Here is an 18,887-nt window from a genome sequence, read left to right as displayed (position 1 = left end):
GCACATATCCCCCCCCCCCCCCACACACACACGCACACCATAAATCAGTACTATTGTTAGAAAGCCCGGAATAGCACTAGACCAATGGTGAGCCCCCATGCCACGATAGCTGTAGAAATAAGGGTTCATCTGTTCAAACAGATGTTGTGTTCTTTAGCAAAAAAGATTCAGCGGCTGTTATGACCATAAGGATAGTGCACAATGAACCCCTCAGTAACAATGAGGATCTCTTGTAAAAAAATATAAAAAAATAGCAAAAGGACAGAACAAAGCAATCACGGCACTGCGTTACAAGACCTCTGATCATGTGACCAACCGGGCGGGCAGGGGGGGGGGGGCAGTGAGTAGTGATGAAGTGAGGAGTATCTAGAAAAGTGCAACGAAGCAGACGGGGAGAGGAGCAAGAGTAATTATATAGGACACAGGGCCACACGGCCAAGGACGACTCACTCACGTGACAATCTAGTGGGAGAATAATTATAGCAAGCTGTGGCTAACGAGGGAAGGGGGGGGGGGGAGACCCCAGCGGCGTCACAGCACATACGCGTACACAATATGATCACGGCTATGGTGAACGTGTACATTGATTTGTCCTACACTACTACTAACACAAACTCAATATGGTGCACAGGTGATTGTGCTCTGGGATAAAACAATTTCTAATAGTGGTGCCAAGGAGGGAGGGGAGGGGGTGGCATAAATACTACTGCCCTTGGAGATTGTCGATAGTGCTGAGTAGTACTTCAAGGGAAATATGTTGTGTGCCTTTTTCTCAATGGAAAGCAATCAAAAAGCAACTGGCCCTTAGCCAATGGCATAGATAACTGGCCCACCGCCATACAGACTGAACAGGAAGAAAAACGCGTCCCACGTCAACTCCAATGGGAACAAGCCTAGGAAACAAGCCAAACACAGTCCAGAGAAGACCACATGAACATCATGGCAGAGAGAGAGAGAGCCCACAGCAGTGATGGCACTGCACAACTTTGAAGTACATGTGAAACATCCTAATAGTTACAGTTACAGCAAATATTCGCATATTCGGAATATTCTAGAATACCGACGAGAAAGAATATTCGAAAGCAGGCAGTAACATTCGACTACACTTTTACTCGAAAAGTGTTGCTGCATTGTTGTATGCAGCTCCGACCATGATTTCCTCTGGAGTGTTGAGTATGAGGGAAGACATTAAGTTCTGAGAACTGTGAAGCTTGTTCTTTGGTCAAAATTGGTCAAATTCACTTTTTCACTAGTGAGTAGTGGATCTTACTGTCCACATTATCAGTAGACACGTCTGTTGGGTCTGATGGAGTCAAGTGACTGAGCCACTTCAGAAGAATATAGAATATTTATTCGTTCGCCAAAGCAATATTCGAGGGAACATTCGTTGGAAGAAAATCCCAGTTGTTGCATCAATGCTTAGTTACACTTGTACATCTCGAGTAGTTCAGATGTAAAATGTTCAGACGGTTGCATGCCAACGGAGTGTACTATCTTACCCTTGGGAAGGTTTGTACCATAGCGACGTAACTGGGCGAGGAGACGGGTATTATCCAACGGACCGGGCACACGCACATCTGAACATGATCAATAGAAACACGCACATGCACACAAATGCACAGTGACAGGTTGGCTTTTAGAGCGTGTACAGCGTCTAGTACAGCGTCTGGCACGAACATGCACCTCTCTTTCCTGTGTGCAAGGCACAGGCAAGTCGTCAGCACACAACCATTCTCCTGCTATGGGTATGCACGGTGGATCGACCAGCCCACATAGCAAGTTACAGCCTAGGCATTCCAGGATGAAAATATGCACACGACCACTTGTACACAGCGTCCACATGCATATATTATATTCACATGCGCATGCACATGGCACGAATATGCAATGTGCGCATAAATTCAGACAGACACACACATATACACACACACATGTATGCATGTACACACACTCACACGCATACTAAGTACATGCAGACATGCATGCCTGATGCACTTACCCGGGTCATCTGAGCGCACACAGTCTCGCCACTGCAGGAACCAGTTACGGTCGACCAAGAAAATAATCTGGCCATCCTCCTGCATGGGCTGGTTGAGCTGTGGTGACACAAGCAACACACACATTGAGTAACGCACAGCACATTGCTAATGCATGATGGCCCAAACCCGGGCCTATAGGTTTTTCACAGTCTCACTTCATTCTTATTCAAGACCGTGAAGTCGACGACTTAGGGCATGTTCGATTGGTAGGATTGGGATCCCGATCCACCGGATCCACTGGATTCGCACCCTTTCGATTGGTCGAATCCGGATCCGGATCTTCGGATTTGGATCCGGTCAACCCAACTCAGGGAGCAGGGTTGACCGGATCCAACGGATCCAAATGTAACATTTGTGCGTACATGGCGGGTAAAATCGTTTTTGTACACATTGTGGTACGCACACGTGGATCGAGATAGAGCTTGTTGACTTTTTGTACAACTGGTGCGGTGAGTACGACTTTTTATTACTTCGTCAACATGGAAACAGTCAAGGCCCAAAAAAGTGTCCAGTTGACTCTGAAGGATCCGACGGATCTGAGATCTGGATCCCGATCCCTACCAAACGAACATGCCCTTACATAGACAGAAAGTATTTTTTCAGACACATAGTTTTAGTGTATCGGGGTCCCCGATTTGGCGAACGGACATAGCCACAGTAAGCTACGTTCATAGCATACTAGTATTTGACCTGAGAATTCCAAGCCGGGAAAATGAAATTCTAGTCTGACAGCACACACACCCACACCCACACGCGCACACACACGACATGTATATTGTAGGCTGCGGTGTGTTGGACAGGACTGTACACTGTCAGGGGCGTCGGAACCGGTGTTGCAGGTTCAAAGCCACACCAATAACTTAATCTTGCAATTTTTTAAGCAGCAAAATATGGGCTATTTGGTATAATATTATATTTTCCAAGAAAATCCCCGTAGGATGGCCATGGCCAGATCAATGCGGAATACCTGCCAACGCCCGTGACTGTGGTGTGTTAGACAGGGTATGGCATGAATACAGTAAAACAGTTCAGTATAACTTGGTGCTGCAACATACTTTTCTCTTTGTGTTGGATCTAAAGTAGGGGTGACAGTGGTCTGTTTCTTCTTCTTGTTCAACTTACCAGAGCAAACTTCTGGTATTCCAGGTGCCTTCGACGTAATAGGGCATCATAGGATTGCTATGTAGCAGAAGATAATCGAAAGGGAAATACAATTGTTCAATGGCTGCAGTGCATACTTAGTACCCCCCCCCCCCCCACACACATACGTATGCACATACGTCCCATTGCCATAGGCAATGATAGCGACACACACACACCACAAACTCATATGCACATGTTGCATTATAGTAAGCACATCCACATCAAGACATGCATGTTTTTATCTTAGAAATGTGAAAAAAGGTTCTCGAGCTGCCCAACAACCCCACCCTCGCCCCCTCAACTATGCGTGGACTTGCTTACTTATGGGCTCACAGCACAACAAGTGGATGAAGACAAGACACAGAGAATGGACACGCACAAACAAGTCCGGAGGTTATAGTCACTCACTCGACAGTCCATGCAAACGCGCAGCGTGGTGGCAAGAGGCCCACCGCCATACCTAGAACATACACATGAAAAGCCAATACATGACATACAGCAGCAGAATTAGATATCACAATCCTATGCCCACCATGTACTACAGTACCTGAAACATACACACATACACATGAAACCAACACAATTACATAAAGCAGCAGAAATTTAGACAGCACAACCCCATGCCCACCATGTACAGTGGGCAGTGCTCGAAAGCCCCGGGACAGAAGAGTTTCTTTACAAATTTACACGATTGCAAACAAGCCAAGAGCTGCAAGTCAAGAATTTCATGGCAAAGCACCAATCGTCAGGCTGCGAACTAATGCTTACAAAGATATAGTGTGGTTTGCCACTGTGCAACTACACTTGTTAGAAGAATTAACAACTTGTACATGACCGTGCACGTACATGGATTTTTAGTGAATTCGCCAATTCTGGGCCCATAGGTTTTTTCACAGTCTCACTTCATTCGTATTCAAGACGGTGAAGTCGATCACTTATATAGGTCAGAAATATGATAGCCGTTGTTTTAAGCCTAAGATGAAGTGAATGCAGTGAAAATTGATCAAGACATGTGCAAAACGTTTTTTTTTCCGACACAATTGTGACAAATCGCATTGACACAATACAAAATTAATGATGATGATTACTGATCAGTATCGTGCAACACATGGTTCCGCTGCTGTTCCTCAGCTAGAGATCGACCGCATGCGCGCTATACCGGGTGCCTCTCCAAGCTGCCCGATCCTGGACCATCATGGAGAGTTCGTCAAGATGGTACACATACATGTAGTTTAAGTGTATCAGGGCCCGTATTTGGCGAATGCACTATAATTGGGTGGGTATGATAAAGCACTACAAAGACATATCAAGTTACAGAGTAGAGAGAGTAGAGAGTAGAGAGTAGAGTGTAGAGAGAGAGAGAGAGGGGGGGGGGGGGGGTAAACTAAAATTACAACTCCGAGTTTCACGCTCCAGCGAAAAGCACTCTTTGTTGGGTCGGTGGGATACTCTGCTTACGTGCTACACAAGACTTATTAGCCAGTACATGCACAGTAACGTACCGGTCCACGAGGCTGTCCCATAGAGGACGCGGAGCAAACGTCACCATCTGCAAGATCTCCTGTGCGGTGTGGATGCCAGCTCCTACTCATGCCACCAGTACACACAGAGCACAAGACATGGAAGAAGAACCAAGCATTACATGACTTATAGGCACGATTGGATTACTGAATGTTTGGTGACCACAAACATCATATGCCTCACTACAGTCCATTCAATTCAAACTGGCAAACTGGGCGATCAAAACAAACTGCAAGATGGGGTGTTATCAATAATCCCCACTTTGGGGCAGCGCAATGTAGAGAGAGAGAGAGAGAGAGAGAGAGAGAGAGAGAGAGAAGAGATTTTTTTTTTTTTTTTTTTTTTCTACAAAATCCACATATCTCCAGACACTGGGGTGAATGATGGAGTGTGGTGGTGGGGCCCATTAAGCTCCGCCGACCAGAGGTCTCGGCTTCATAGCTCCATGGACGCATATATATATATATCTGGTGGTGGCAGTCGATTTTTTCTTCAGACTTTTCCCGTTTGTCTCTTTCCCTCAAAACCAGTTAATATATATATATATATAGAGAGAGAGAGAGAAACGTACCACCATGCTCGCAAATGAAGTCCTTGTTTGTGATGGGACCTAATAAGAACAATCCAAGTAACATTGTACACAAACAAGTCAGGTACCAGACAATATGCTCAAAGCAAAGCATTGCAGCATCCCACACAAGGACACCGAGCTGAGCCCAGCCAGAGCAAGAGACGGTACAATTACGTCAACACTAAGATATCAAGGCAATCAGAAGTAAGGTTGCTGAGCAGCAGAACACCTTTAGAGTTTAGACAACATCGCCGTCAGGTGAATGTGTGGCACAGTCAGACCTCGCTTCTCCGGTCCTCTTTTATCCGGATCCCTCGCCGTCCAGAAGAAAATCGTTGGGCTACTGTTCTGGAACCGGAATTCTGGCCTTCAAACGTCAGAGTTAGAGAATGGCGCTTCAAGGCTGACAGTGTAGCAACTGGTCGAGCTGCAGAGGAGCACTAAATGTTCTGTTTAAATCCTCACGCAGCCCCCTTTCAACCCTTGAACCCTCATGCACCTATCTTTCAGCCACGAAATAGTTGCCCCACTGTAAACCCCCTACAGCATGAATTAATTAAAAGTAACCTCAAAATAGGATTCCTAAATGTTTGCCATCTTCTCAATAAAAAGCATGAAATTGAAGATTATATTCTTTCCCATAAAGTTGATATAATGATGCTGGCAGAGACTTTCTTAACAACCTCCGTTTCCGATGACATCCTACGCATACAGAATTACACCCTGGTCAGACGCGACAGGCCAACTCATGGCGGAGGCTTAGCAGCTTATGTAAGAGATCATCTCCGAGCCCGAATTGTGAAGGCTGACACCCAGGTGGAAATGCTCATGTTAGAGGTCAGTGGGCAGCGTTCCAAGGTTCTCCTTGGTGGTGTGTACCGTCCTCCAGGCACTCCTGTGCAATTCTGGCAAGACTTGACGAATGCACTAGACACTGTCATCTCCACACTTCCCACATCACCTCTGGTCCTTGTTGGAGACTTCAATGTCGATGTAAGCTCCCGCGACAGCCCCCAGCTAAACAGCTTGCTGCACCTGTGTAATTCTTTCGACATCAAGAACCAAGTGGACTGTCCTACCAGAATTGGACCCCAAGGCAGCCAAACAACCCTGGATCTCGCTCTGGTCGGAGACGATCATGTGAACTCTTGTGTCGTAGTACCTTGTACAATCAGTGACCACTTCGCTCTGGCACTTGATTTGCGACTCACAACGTCCTGCACACCGACCGTGCGACGTGGCCGTAACATTGCAAGAATTGATATGGGTCAATTTGCACACCACCTTCTAAATAGCGATCTAGAGAACTTCTGCTTTGCGCGGACAGAAGATGAAATGTGGGATATGTGGCTGGAGAAACTTGTCGCGGCCTTGAACACTCATGCTCCTATCCGTCTACACCGCCCAAGAGCTCCTACCCGGAAATCCTTCCCCTGGAAGACGCCAGCTCTACATGACCTAGTCCAGCGACGTGACGCGGCCCATCGACGGTGGAAAGCATCACCTGCAGACCCGGCACTACGCAATGTCTTCACTTCTGCCCGAGACGAAGCCAAGCGTATGTCACGACATCTCCGAGCCACCTACTTTAGGGACCTTCTTGCTGCTAGTCAGGCCAACGCACGAAAAACCTGGCAGACCATCAACTACCTCAGCGGTCGTAACAAGTCCTCAGTTCCACCAGCCGTCAGTGTCTCACAGCTCAGTGACCAATTCAGCGGTGTTGTGTCAGACCCAACTAGACCACTACGTCTCTCAGCCCCATTGGGTCCCACGAAGAAGGAATGCCTCGAAGAATTTGCTCCAGCAAGTGTGCAAGAGATTGCTAAGCTGCTCTCCAACATCGACGTGCGCAAAGCTGCAGGCAGCGACCAGGTTCCAGCTGCAATCCTCAAACACTGTTCTCCTGTCCTTGCACCGTCCCTTACCATACTAATCAATGCATCTCTGGCTTCTGGTGTTGTTCCTGCATCTCTGAAGATTGCGGATGTTCGTCCCCTCTTCAAGTCAGGCGACAAAGCTGTCGCTAAGAACTATAGACCAATATCGTTATTACCAATAGTTTCCAAAGTCCTAGAACGGGTAGTCCACACGAGACTCTGTAAGTTCCTCTCCGGAAATTCCTTGTTCCCCGCAAACCAGTTCGCATATCGCCCACTTCACTCCACAGAAGATGCCCTGACATTGGCTGTAGACAGATACTTGGAGGCAGCGGATCAGCAGCGCCATACAGGTCTTGTACTTGTCGATATGAGCAAGGCCTTCGATAAGGTCAAACACCAAATTTTGGTTACAGATCTATTTCAGCTTGGTATTACCTCAACGGCTCTCAGTTGGTTCGTGAGCTACCTAACTGACCGCCGTCAGCGAGTCGTCCTGAGCAATGGCCAGTCGTCCGCCCTCTCTCCCTGTGAGTGTGGTGTTCCTCAGGGAAGTGTGCTGGGTCCTCTTTTGTTCTCCATCTACACAATGGAAATAGAACAGATCACAGCTCCAGCCCACTCACAGCTGTTTGCTGATGATATCCTGCTAGACGCCATCAGTCAATCCGTCGAATTCTTGAATTTAACCCTCTCCCGTTCAGTCTCCAACCTGGCCAACTTTCTGGAAGAAAGAGGCTTAATACTAAATCCCTCCAAAACCCACGTTCTAGCCCTTCATGCGTCTCGCAGGCAGCCCTTGTTACTTAACATAGAATGCAATGGAAATCCCCTAGCTCAGACCACAAATGCTCGATATCTAGGTCTACATCTCGACACCCAGCTTCGGTGGGAGACTCAAGTTGCAACTATTACACGGAAGACCTCCCAGAAACTGACGGCGCTGCGAGCCATTCGCTCCTGCTTAACTGAGCAACAAGCCCTACTATTTTACAGATCGTTAATACTACCGGACATGTTGTATGGATCTAATGCCTTCTTCTCGGTTCTCTCTGCGCACCAACGGCATCAGCTTTCGGTCCTCGACAAGCGATGTATCCGCTGCGTTGCCAACCAGCCATTCCCCTCCCACACAGATCCCATCTACACCCGTCTAGGCCTCATCCCCATCATCCAAAACGCCCACTGTAAACTCCGCCTCCTCATGCTTCGTATCCACACCGCCAGAATTAGTAATCTCCTGTCCAAGCGCCTACGTCGCCAGACTGAAGGCGTCACTCGGATCAACGATCCAAATGCGTATGTTGTCCCTGCCACCAGGCGAGTCTCTGGTGACTGTCGGCCGCTCGTTTCTGCTGTTAAATTATGGAACGCCCTGCCCCAAGAGTTCAAGTCCCTCGCCTGCCATAGATCATTCAAGAGACTTTTAAAGGTTTATTTTTATGGTTAGCCAGCATCTAGGCTTGGACTTGGAGTCGTGACTCAACTGTGACTCAACTGTGCTTTCTTCTTCTTTCTTTTTCTTTTTTTCCCCTTCTCTTTTTTCTTTTTGAGTATTTGCAGTCTGTGTTTTCTGTGTTTTTCTCTCTTTCGTGGAGGCTTGCTTGTTGTATCCTTGGCTCTCGGCCGTTACTTTATCGCCATCATAATATTGGGCACCATTGCCCGTTTGGTCTGCGATACAAAATAAAATTTCAACAACAACAACAACAACAGCATATGTCATGCATACATGTACATAGAGTATGTGTGTTCGCCTACCCGGATATTTTGTTAAAAACGGATGTGTGCGGTTAAGCGATGTCTGACTGTATACAACAAGACATACATGAAGTCTGAGTAGTGAACACTCACCAGGATCAAAGCAAGTGTTGAACCTATGCACCCACTGTCTGGAGACGAAGCACATCTCTTGACCAGGCTGCAGACACACACATACACACACACACACACACACACACACACACACACACACACACACGCACGCACGCACACACACAAAGACGGACAGACAGACAGACAAATAAATACCCGTAGGTACCGGTAGCAATAAGCCTAACAGTAACATCAACAAAGCAGTGTGCACTGTGCAGTGGCAATCAACTCACTTCCAGTGCATTGATATTATAATCTGTAAAATAGGGATGGTGTCATCAAGGGTGTGGGAGATGCTCAGTATCTCTGCTCCTGAGGATTAAAAAGGGGAAGTCCGGTGAAAAATTTAAATTTCAGGGTCGGTAGAGTTTCGGCCGCTGAGTCGAATGGTGTTGGTCCCACGTGTCTCCGACAAAGCGTTCTCGAGATATTTCCGTTTGAAAAACTGAGTTTCGGGGGCTGCGCCATGACGTCATGCGGCCGCGCCACACCCTCCGCAACGTCATAGCGTGCAGCTAGTTCAAAAGGAGTGCGTGAAAGCAATAGTGTCAGTGCTATTTCAAATGATTTGGCGACCCATAGTAGGTGGTGCAAGCGACTCTGAAGACGTAACTCCTTGTGAGAGTGAGGATGCAGCCATGGCTGACCTTCATGAGTTCGGTCTTGGGCTGAGAACCTCGGTATTCAGCTGAAGAAATGGCCGCGCGGGCCGGTCAAGAGTGAGCGCTACTGAGTTTCCGACTGATGAAGAAGCAGCAGCTATTGCAGACGAGGCTGATATAATTATCAGATCGCTGGAGAGCAGAGTCGCCAAAATGGAGAAGAGTGATGCGAGTGCTCTAAATGTTGTTCCATACCGATTCGCGTAGACTCCAGTAGCCTGCTACATGGTGATGTTTTGGTGCGAACTTGGCATATTTCGGACTACTCGGAGAACAGTGCAGGCTCTTTGAACCAGGGAGTGGTATTGTACTACTCCCTGCTTTGAACCACGGGCACGACTTTTCGCTCGCAACGCTACGGGATCTGAAAGTTCTAGGTCCGGGAGCTGTTCGCTGTTTTGTCACTTGTCACGGTTGTGCACTCATCGCTGTAGCATAAAATAATGAGGCAGGAGCGGAAAACTATTTTTCTTTCTCAAAGCACAACCACCGGCACCGGCAAGGAGTGACGCTCGTTCTCTGACTACATGACTGTTCAATACGACTGATACGAGTGTAGTACATGACAAGTCCGTGTGTTGACTAGTTTTCTGAGTCTTGTTGTACCTACCCCAGCAGTGCGGGAGTAGTTCCGTGTGTGATGAGTGTGTGCTAGCATGCGCGCAGCGAATTTGTAGAGCCGTAGAGGCCAGTGCATGCCGACGGAAAAAGTCCAACTCGGAAACGGCTAAAAATACAGTATAACCTCGAGGTTTACCGAGCTGAAAATCACAGGGTACCTAGTGTTTGTAACACTGAATCGAATGGTCTTGGTCCGAAGAAGCTGCGACAAATGGTTCCCCAATCGAACGCGCTCCGAATTTGGCCGTTTTGTACACATCTAGATGGTGTGGCTACCTGGCTGCACGCCGTGACGTCATCACCTGGATCTGGGCGAGGCGCGCTCAAATTCGCACCTGTTCGATTGGGCGTATCTGACGAACCATAGGCCGCAGCCTCCTCGGACAAAGACCATTCGACTCAGCGCCCCGAACTCTACGGACTGTGAAATTTAAATTTTTCACCGGACTTCCCCTTTAAGTCGCTAGTTCCTGGGACTATGTTGCCAGACACATGCAGGTGAATGGGTGGATACATTTAGAGAATGCTTGGTAGCTCTGAAAAAGACCGCCAGGACACAGAGACATCCTACAAGCTGGGAAATCTCCACATCTCCCAATTCGGAGCTGGCTCTTGGATACCTTGGATGCCCACAACGCTGCATCAGATGTACCACGAGCCACAGGAGAGTAGTGGAAGTGGTGACATTGTACTCAGCTGATTACAAGCAGTGATTTTACTGCTAAACATACTTAGAACCGTTTTCTTGTTTCGCAGGGATACAGCGTTGGGTCAATGTACATTTCTTGGAACTTTGATGAGAAAATTGTTCATCAAAACTGTTAGTCGTACATGTAATAACACTTCCACTTCTACACCGCTACAAGAGCATGCGCGCAGAAGGCACACTGTAACTACTCGCCGTTGCTGGCAAAAGAGCATAACGATACGTGCAGAATCATATGTCAGAATATGCACTGTAAAGTGTAGAGTACAGTTGACACTTGACAGCACAAGAGTAGCAGAGGCATGAGCGTAGCAGTGCCTACCTCACACTCAGCCTTGGCCACCTGCCGCATCACATTCGCCCGTTCGGTGCTCATCTCTGGAGAAGATTTCCTGCCATGAGGAGAGACAACAGGAACAGAAGTGTCAAGCATGTGTGGTAGGACAGCATGCAGCGACTACAAACTCCACAAATCTAACAGAATTCTAAAGAAGTTCTGGACAAAATCCTATCCCTGTTCAAAGTCAACAACATCCCATTTGGTGTGCAAGGATAGACTCGGATGGAGAGAGAGAGAGAGAGAGAGAGAGAGAGAGAGAGAGAGAGAGAGAGAGAGAGAGAGAGAGGGAGAGAGAGAGAGAAGCATCAACAAATGTGCAGAGCGTCTTCCTCCAATGACAAACGATATCCATGCAGAGGGGATTCGATACAGACAAACACCATGCAAGGAACAAAACCTGTACCGATGGCACAAACAATACTTACTTGTAAAACAGCATGTACGCTTCCACACCAGCAACATACTGCTCCGTGACTGTGGCACAAAGAGGAAGACATAGGAACAATGCAGACATGAGAAAGACACCACATGACAGTCCGTACTGCTTTTGCATGTTAGTAAACGGTCAAGTAGAAAGGAGAGAGAGAGAGAGAGAGAGAGAGAGAGAGAGAGAGAGAGATTAGTTAGATTGAGTGAGGGCATGAGGAAGACACCAAGTGACTCATATACATGTTGCACAACTACATGCACACATAATTCTGATATTGGCTATCTGGTTAAATTGATGGACAGTAGGGAGGTTTAGTTCCCACGTAACGGAAACGCGTACGTGGGTGATCCACGTAAAGTGGATGAAGGGCACCCACGTTTCAATGTTGTGTTTAGTCACACAGAACAAACAAAAGCATGAAGCGAAAGACGAAGCTACCCGGGCCTAGGAAGCTCACCCAATATTTTGCTTTCGTGCTTCGGAAACTTCTTCAGCTGAGCACCCTCACAGCTCGCACAATGCGCTCCATTCTGATTTTCACCCAAGTTCTGGCGGAACGTAGGTGAGCCTCCATACACGGTATGTCGTGAATCAGAAAACGTCTGTACGTGGGTCACTGAGTATCACGTGGTACACACACGTAAAGTACCCACGGATTACGTGGGACTAAACCCCCCCTAGTAACTCACAACCCATACCCCAATGTAGTACTATTTCTTTGTATAAAATTAGGGTAATTAATCTCTGAACATCATAACAGTTTAAAGAACTCAGAAAAATCCTGCTGCTTATTGCTGACATGTGGAATAGGCAGCGGAGAGTGGCAGCACTAACCAGGGTGAACGTTGAGATCGTCAAGCTCATACCAGTTGCTTGACAAGAAGTGGCGCACAAACGTCACATAATGGCCACCTAAGCAAGGATGCCATGCACACACGCGTGCGCGCGCACGCACACACACACACATACACACGCACACACAATCGTCATACATCTGTCATAGTTCACACCACTGTAACTAGCATTGCATGTGCAATACAGCGCCAAGAAACAACTGCCGCATGTAAACATAAGCACAATCAAACGGAATTGATGTCAAGCATTTACGCTCACCCGCTACACCTCCAATATGCGACACAACAGCTATGAGGTCATATGTAGAGACTTCCTCTTCCGCATCTGAAAACACACATAGGGAGGGAGATCACAGGAGAATAAAGTTTTCATTCAATCCCCCCAAAAAAGGAGACCCGATAGTAACCAGGGCTCACACAAGGCAAGTACAACTACTCTTGTAGTGTAGAGCTACAACACAACTCCTGTACTGCCATAGGTCTCATCAGCAGAGCTAAGAGTGAGCGGCCAAGTCAATCACAATGAAGATCTAAAAAAGCAACGCATTTGATATATCAGTCCTAAGTGGCAAAGATAGAGTTGTCTAACTGCAAGGTACATGGCCAAAGTTGTGCTAAGGAATATGATGACACACAGTAGAAAGAGAGCTCTTTCAAAACAAGGCCAGGAAGCGCAAAACGGATTGAGTCTTGCACCAGACACATATCGAGCACACATTGCCTGCTCCCACACACAAAAGGGATTGGTGAGCTTCGAGCAGAGTCGACAGAGATCGCTGAGATAGGTGTTATGTACCATCCATTACAGCACTACTTTGTATTATTTAGACTCTGCCTGCATTCAATCTTTAAAGATCTAATTTGAGTTCTGCACGCTGGAGCTTTGTAATACAGTCGTCCCTCTCTAATCCGGCACTTGTTTATCCGGAACCCTTGCCAACCGGCGCACTTTCTGACGAAACCGATTTTTTTCGTTCAACATCTTAATCCGGCACTTGAATTCCGCCTCCGGCAGTGACTTTTTGAAACGAATCGCTCAAACTTCACGTAGTTTGATTTCATAATCCGGCAGTCGTAAATCGCGTACCGTACAGGTGCACTCCTTGCCAGGCCAGGCTAGGCGAGTCTGGTCAGTGCCGCGCGCGCGGGGCCACTTCAGAATTCAGTTCAGTTGACAACTGTACTCGATCTCGCGCGGGAGAGTTCAGTTCGGTTGGTTGTTAGGATTTTTCCGAACCCTAACTCAATTTATACAAAGAGAAAGACCAAGGAACTACAAGTTACGCTATACTGTCCACTAACACCACCAGTTACTAAACAATCAGCTCATGCGATAACATTGCACGACACTGACCGACGGTACTGACGTTCTACAACTAACTACAACGTTCGACCTGCATGATGTCGACTGCTTGCGTGGCCTTCTCAAGAGGGTCAATGTTGTCCAGGAGACAACGGCTAAGCAGCCAACCATACTTTCTTATTTTAGCAAGGAGTAGTGTCCTGCCAATTTTCAGGTGTGTGTGCGTGTGTGTGCAAGAGTACATGTGAACATGTTCTCTGTTTTACTTTATCACTTTATCACTGTGTATATTCCTGGAGAACAGTTGAGAATATGAAGCAGTGCACCAAATACTTGGGTCGACACGGAAAAACCCTGCGTTTTGACGTATGATACATGCATGCAATTGGGTAGGGCCGGGTCAGAGGGCAGGATTTCTTAATCCAGCACCCTCGTTAATCCAGCAGAAAACGCTGTAGCAAAAGGTGCCGGATTAGAGAGGGACGACTGTATCATTTTACAATGCTCCAGTATGCAAAACTCAAATTATGGAACGCTATGCTCATGTTAGACGCAGCAGTCCACACAGTCCTTGGTCATGATCATATGCCACATGCTATAGCACCCAAAACAGGCACTGAAGCAGTTTCAAGTACTAGTGCACATACATGTACATGCATACACACATGCAAGTGCACACACCCACACCAACGCTTGAACACACACCCACGCTCGAACACACCACACACACACACACACACCACCACCACCACCACCACTTACCATCGGACAGGAAGCGGCGGAGGTCAAGGCTCTGCATGGGGAACGACACTGGCTCTCCGATTTTGGAAGACGACTGCAATTCATGGCGGAAGCGCTTCAAGTGAATGCACATGATCTGCGGTCAACACGTGCACATGCATAAATCCACACATGCACACACCACACAGACACCATGTAATATACTAACAAGCAAAAGCCATGGCCACAAACACACCGTGCGTCCACACCTTTAAAGCCATGGAGGTATATTGCTTTAATATAACTGTAAGAGTTGGACACAAGCTACAGATAACATGTAACATTTTGGTCCTTTCTTTTTAAATTTAATCATTGGCTCTCCATCCGAGTCTTATAAAGTCAGTGTCATATTTTAAGCCATTGCTTCATAAATGACACTGACAAGAAGGACACACTTCAGGCTCTTGAACAACATCTCGAAAGTTTTCACCAGTATACTTTCAAGCCTTATCGTCAGGTGAAATGCAGGCAAAATCAAATGGACATGGGTCACACATGCATCGCTGTTGTTTCAGCTCTTCTTCCTTGAGCTATTTCTATCCCCTCTCTACTGTACTTAATCCATTGTTCTTGTTCATTTGATTTTGCCTGTATTTCACTTGATGATGAGGCTTGAAAGTATACAAGTGAAAACTTTCGAGATGTTGTTCAAGAGCCTGAAGTGTGTGCTTCTTCTCAGTGTTATTGCATTTTTGTCCAGGGGCGGATCCAGGGCTATAGCCTGAGTGGCGCAGACAATTTCATAACCATTTTTTTAGGTAGCTCAAACTACTTTGGCCATGAAAACTATTAACCCTTAACCCGGCCAGTCAAAAATCGACTACTATCCGTCGATGACTTTGATAAGCTGTAACTCACTCATTTTTGATCGAATCTACACCATTTAGGTCCCAAAAGAAGCAGGAAAGACCCACCATTCAATAGCAAACAACCCGGAGCGTCATAGGCTATGATCCTTTGGTCGGATCCGGATCCAGATCCCCTACATGTACGATCACCAGACGGGACATTTCCTAAGGTTTGGTTATGCCTTTTCACGTGTATGGCAATAAGAGCAATGGCATTGGAACTAATTACAGACATGTCTTCCGAACAATTCCCGCTATGCCCGAGACGCTTTATTTCTGCGTGGGGAAGGCCTTTGCAGGCAATCTCAAGACAATGCTCCTCAATTTAAGCTTGTCAATTCTACTGTTAATGAAGCATGGAATAATGTCGCGCCAGATGAAAATGTCAAATCGTATAAAGCCGGCATTATCGAAATTTTTCATGAAACGAAAAAGCTTAGTTAGGAGTTAGGACCCTCCCCCACCCACCCGCCCGAACGAAAAATAGATTGACTTGACAGCAAGAATGCCGGGATGTCTCACATATCAATATTTTTTCAAAACGAAACTTTCCTTGACCCACCCACCATAAACAAAACTTTTTCTCTTCGTGTAAAAGATCGATAATTATGGACAAGTGGGTTTATATTCCACAATTTTCTCCATGGATGGGTGGCTTTTACGAACGATTGGTTCGTCTTGTGAAATGTTCAATGAGGAAGAGCCTAGGAAAGAATGTACTAACACCCTCCTGCAATTACAAACTATCATCAACACCCAAGCAAACCAACCTGGTTTACCAGAACTCTCAGCACAAAGCAATGATGTCAATTATGGAAAGCTATCTTCTCGAGATGAATTGCTACAGAAATGGAAAGCTGGGGGAAAAGCATCTACAAATATTTGGGAATATTTGGGAAACTGATTACCTACTGAGTTAGAGGGAACGTTACCAAACTAAACTCAATCAACCCGGAGGTCTTAGCCACTTTGAGCCTACAGTTAATACAGTTGTCTTCATCAAAGACAGTAATACACTAAGAGGTTCGTGGAGATTAGGACGAATAACTAAACTAGCGTCAAGCCAAGATGGGCAAGTTCACACTGCCAAGTTGCGCCTGCCCAAAGGGAAGTTCATAACACGGCCACTATCTGCTCTATGCCCGATCGAGTGCGGTGAAGATCATGCAGACCAGTCAACGATACAAGAGAAGAGTGTTGTACATCCAACTGGTAATGATGAACAGTCTGAGCGCCCACGTCGAGCAGCTGAAGCTTCCAGCAGAAACTTTCTTACAGGTCTAATAAGAGATGGAACAGTGTAGAGTAACTTAATGAAAGATTGAAGAACTGCTTGCAGCATGAACACTAGGAAATTTTAGCACCGAACATTTCCGCTCCCTTCCCTCTTTTCCTAGTGGTCATTCGGACGGTTATGAACTGCGCAAGGAAGAATTATGTTACTACCTTCTGTTTCAGAAATGCCGTCTCTGTTTTTGGGACACCGAAAATAATGCACCATGACATCGGGCGTGAGTTTGTGAATGAAATCGTTCGAAGTGTCCTCGACACGTGGTCTGGGGAGACACTGGTAATCACGGGACGTGCTAGGCATTCCCAGTCCCAGTGCAGTTGATAATGGACAGAACGCCACTGTCCATGCCACCCACTCCATCTGGCGGCTCGACATCGATGGCTTGAAAGAGGATGCCACGAAAACTCTGTCGGAGAAAAGACTCTCCGAGAAATTGCAAGCACCAGAGCCTGCATCGAAGAAAAAGTCCCGCGGCGCTGCTGAGGAGAATCCTCAGGGTTCCCGGATTGACCCAGGAAGTGTGGATGCTTTAAGGGTTCCTGGCGTAGTGCTGGAGGTTTCGAATAGCCTCTACAGACTGAGAACTTGTGCAGGTGTACTGCAAACGTGCTACCGGGCGGATGACCTTGAGCTTTTCGAAGAAGAATTGGGTGTCACCGACCTAAGTTCAAGTCAGTCAGTGAGTGACAGTTGAAGGCTGAGATTGGTTGGGCTGTGTGTCCCACAGGTCTAATGAGAGATGGAACAGTGTAGAGTAACTTAATGAAAGGTTGAAGAACTGCTTGCAGTATGAACACTAGGAAATTTTAGCACCGAACATTTTCGTTCCCTTCCCTCTTTTCCTAGTGGTCATTCGGACGGTTATGAACTGCGCAAGGAAGAATTATGTTACTACCTTCTGTTTCAGAAATGCCGTCTCTGTTTTTGGGACACCGAAAATAATGCACCATGACACCGGGCGTGAGTTTGTGAATGAAATCGTTCGAAATGTCCTCGACACGTGGTCTGGGGACACACTGGTAATCACGGGACGTGCTAGGCATCCCCAGTCCCAGTGCAGTTGATAATGGACAGAACGCCACTGTCCATGCCACCCACTCCATCTGGCGGCTCGACATCGATGGTTTGAGAGAGGATGCCACGAAAACTCTGTCGGAGAAAAGACTCTCCGAGAAATTGCAAGCACCAGAGTCTGCATCGAAGAAAAAGCCCAGCGCTGCTGAGGAGAATCCTCAGGGTTCCCGGATTGACCCAGGAAGTGTGGATGCTTTAAGAGTTCCTGGCGTAGTGCTGGAGGTTTCGAATAGCCTCTACAGACTGAGAACTTGTGCAGGTGTACTGCAAACGTGCTACCGGGCGGATGACCTTGAGCTTTTCCAAGGAGAATTGGGTGTCATCGACCTAGGTTCAAGTCAGTCAGTGAGTGACAGTTGAAGGTTGAGATTGGCTGGGCTGCGTGTCCTAAGGTTTCCTTGAGAGAGGCCAGTAGGCATTGTGATAGCGGAAAATCACCAACTTCAAAGCCAGCAGTACCATGCCAGTGTGTAAGCAGAAGGGCAGGTGCACAAGAAAGAAATGGCGTTGCTTTCTTGCTGGTGAGTCTTGTATGTCTGCTTGTCACAAAGGCACCACCTATGTCAAACAGGAGAACCTTCATCATGAGCCACATGAAGCTTCCATGGATGGTGATTTGTTGGAAGACGGACAAGATCTTTCTGAAGCTACATGCACAGCCAGCCAAGGCTGCACATGTGCTCAAACAGACAAAAAACCAATCTTGATAAACCAAGAACTATTAAGGGGCCATGAAGTTGGAGTTCGTATTAAGGGGCCGTCCGTAAATATCGAACTTTTTTCACCAAACTAAGTATTTTAGTTTACACCCAACCCCTCCCTCCCTCCCCCTCAGAACGTAAAAAAAATGTTGACATATACATGCATAAACAAAAGTCGCAAGTGTGTCACGGCTCCTACGGCCATGTGCATGTATCGAAGTTTTCTGAAACGAAATTGGTCAACC

At 46.9% G+C, this 18,887-nt stretch overlaps 1 protein-coding gene across 1 annotated transcript in view; it reads right to left on the bottom strand.

Annotated features, from left to right (window-relative positions):
- Positions 1-118: 118 nt before the first annotated feature.
- The window catches only part of LOC135809525 (ubiquitin carboxyl-terminal hydrolase 20-like), a 30,300-nt gene continuing 11,531 nt past the window's right edge, over positions 119-18,887 (bottom strand). The window contains exons 12-24 of the mRNA XM_065322884.1: positions 14,708-14,822; positions 12,902-12,967; positions 12,623-12,700; positions 11,784-11,832; positions 11,341-11,410; positions 9,009-9,075; positions 5,275-5,313; positions 4,685-4,766; positions 3,591-3,642; positions 3,162-3,218; positions 2,000-2,096; positions 1,500-1,577; positions 119-893 (exon numbers count right to left, since the gene is read on the bottom strand). Coding sequence (XP_065178956.1) covers positions 805-893; positions 1,500-1,577; positions 2,000-2,096; positions 3,162-3,218; positions 3,591-3,642; positions 4,685-4,766; positions 5,275-5,313; positions 9,009-9,075; positions 11,341-11,410; positions 11,784-11,832; positions 12,623-12,700; positions 12,902-12,967; positions 14,708-14,822 — 939 coding nt within the window. The 3' untranslated portion in view covers positions 119-804. The remainder of the gene's footprint in view (positions 894-1,499; positions 1,578-1,999; positions 2,097-3,161; positions 3,219-3,590; positions 3,643-4,684; positions 4,767-5,274; positions 5,314-9,008; positions 9,076-11,340; positions 11,411-11,783; positions 11,833-12,622; positions 12,701-12,901; positions 12,968-14,707; positions 14,823-18,887) is intronic.

This window comes from Sycon ciliatum, chromosome 2 (genome assembly GCF_964019385.1).
Source record: "Sycon ciliatum chromosome 2, ocSycCili1.1, whole genome shotgun sequence".
Taxonomy (NCBI): domain Eukaryota; kingdom Metazoa; phylum Porifera; class Calcarea; order Leucosolenida; family Sycettidae; genus Sycon; species Sycon ciliatum.
Note: the sequence above shows the minus strand (reverse complement) of the source record. Positions and strands in the feature narration are given on the sequence as shown.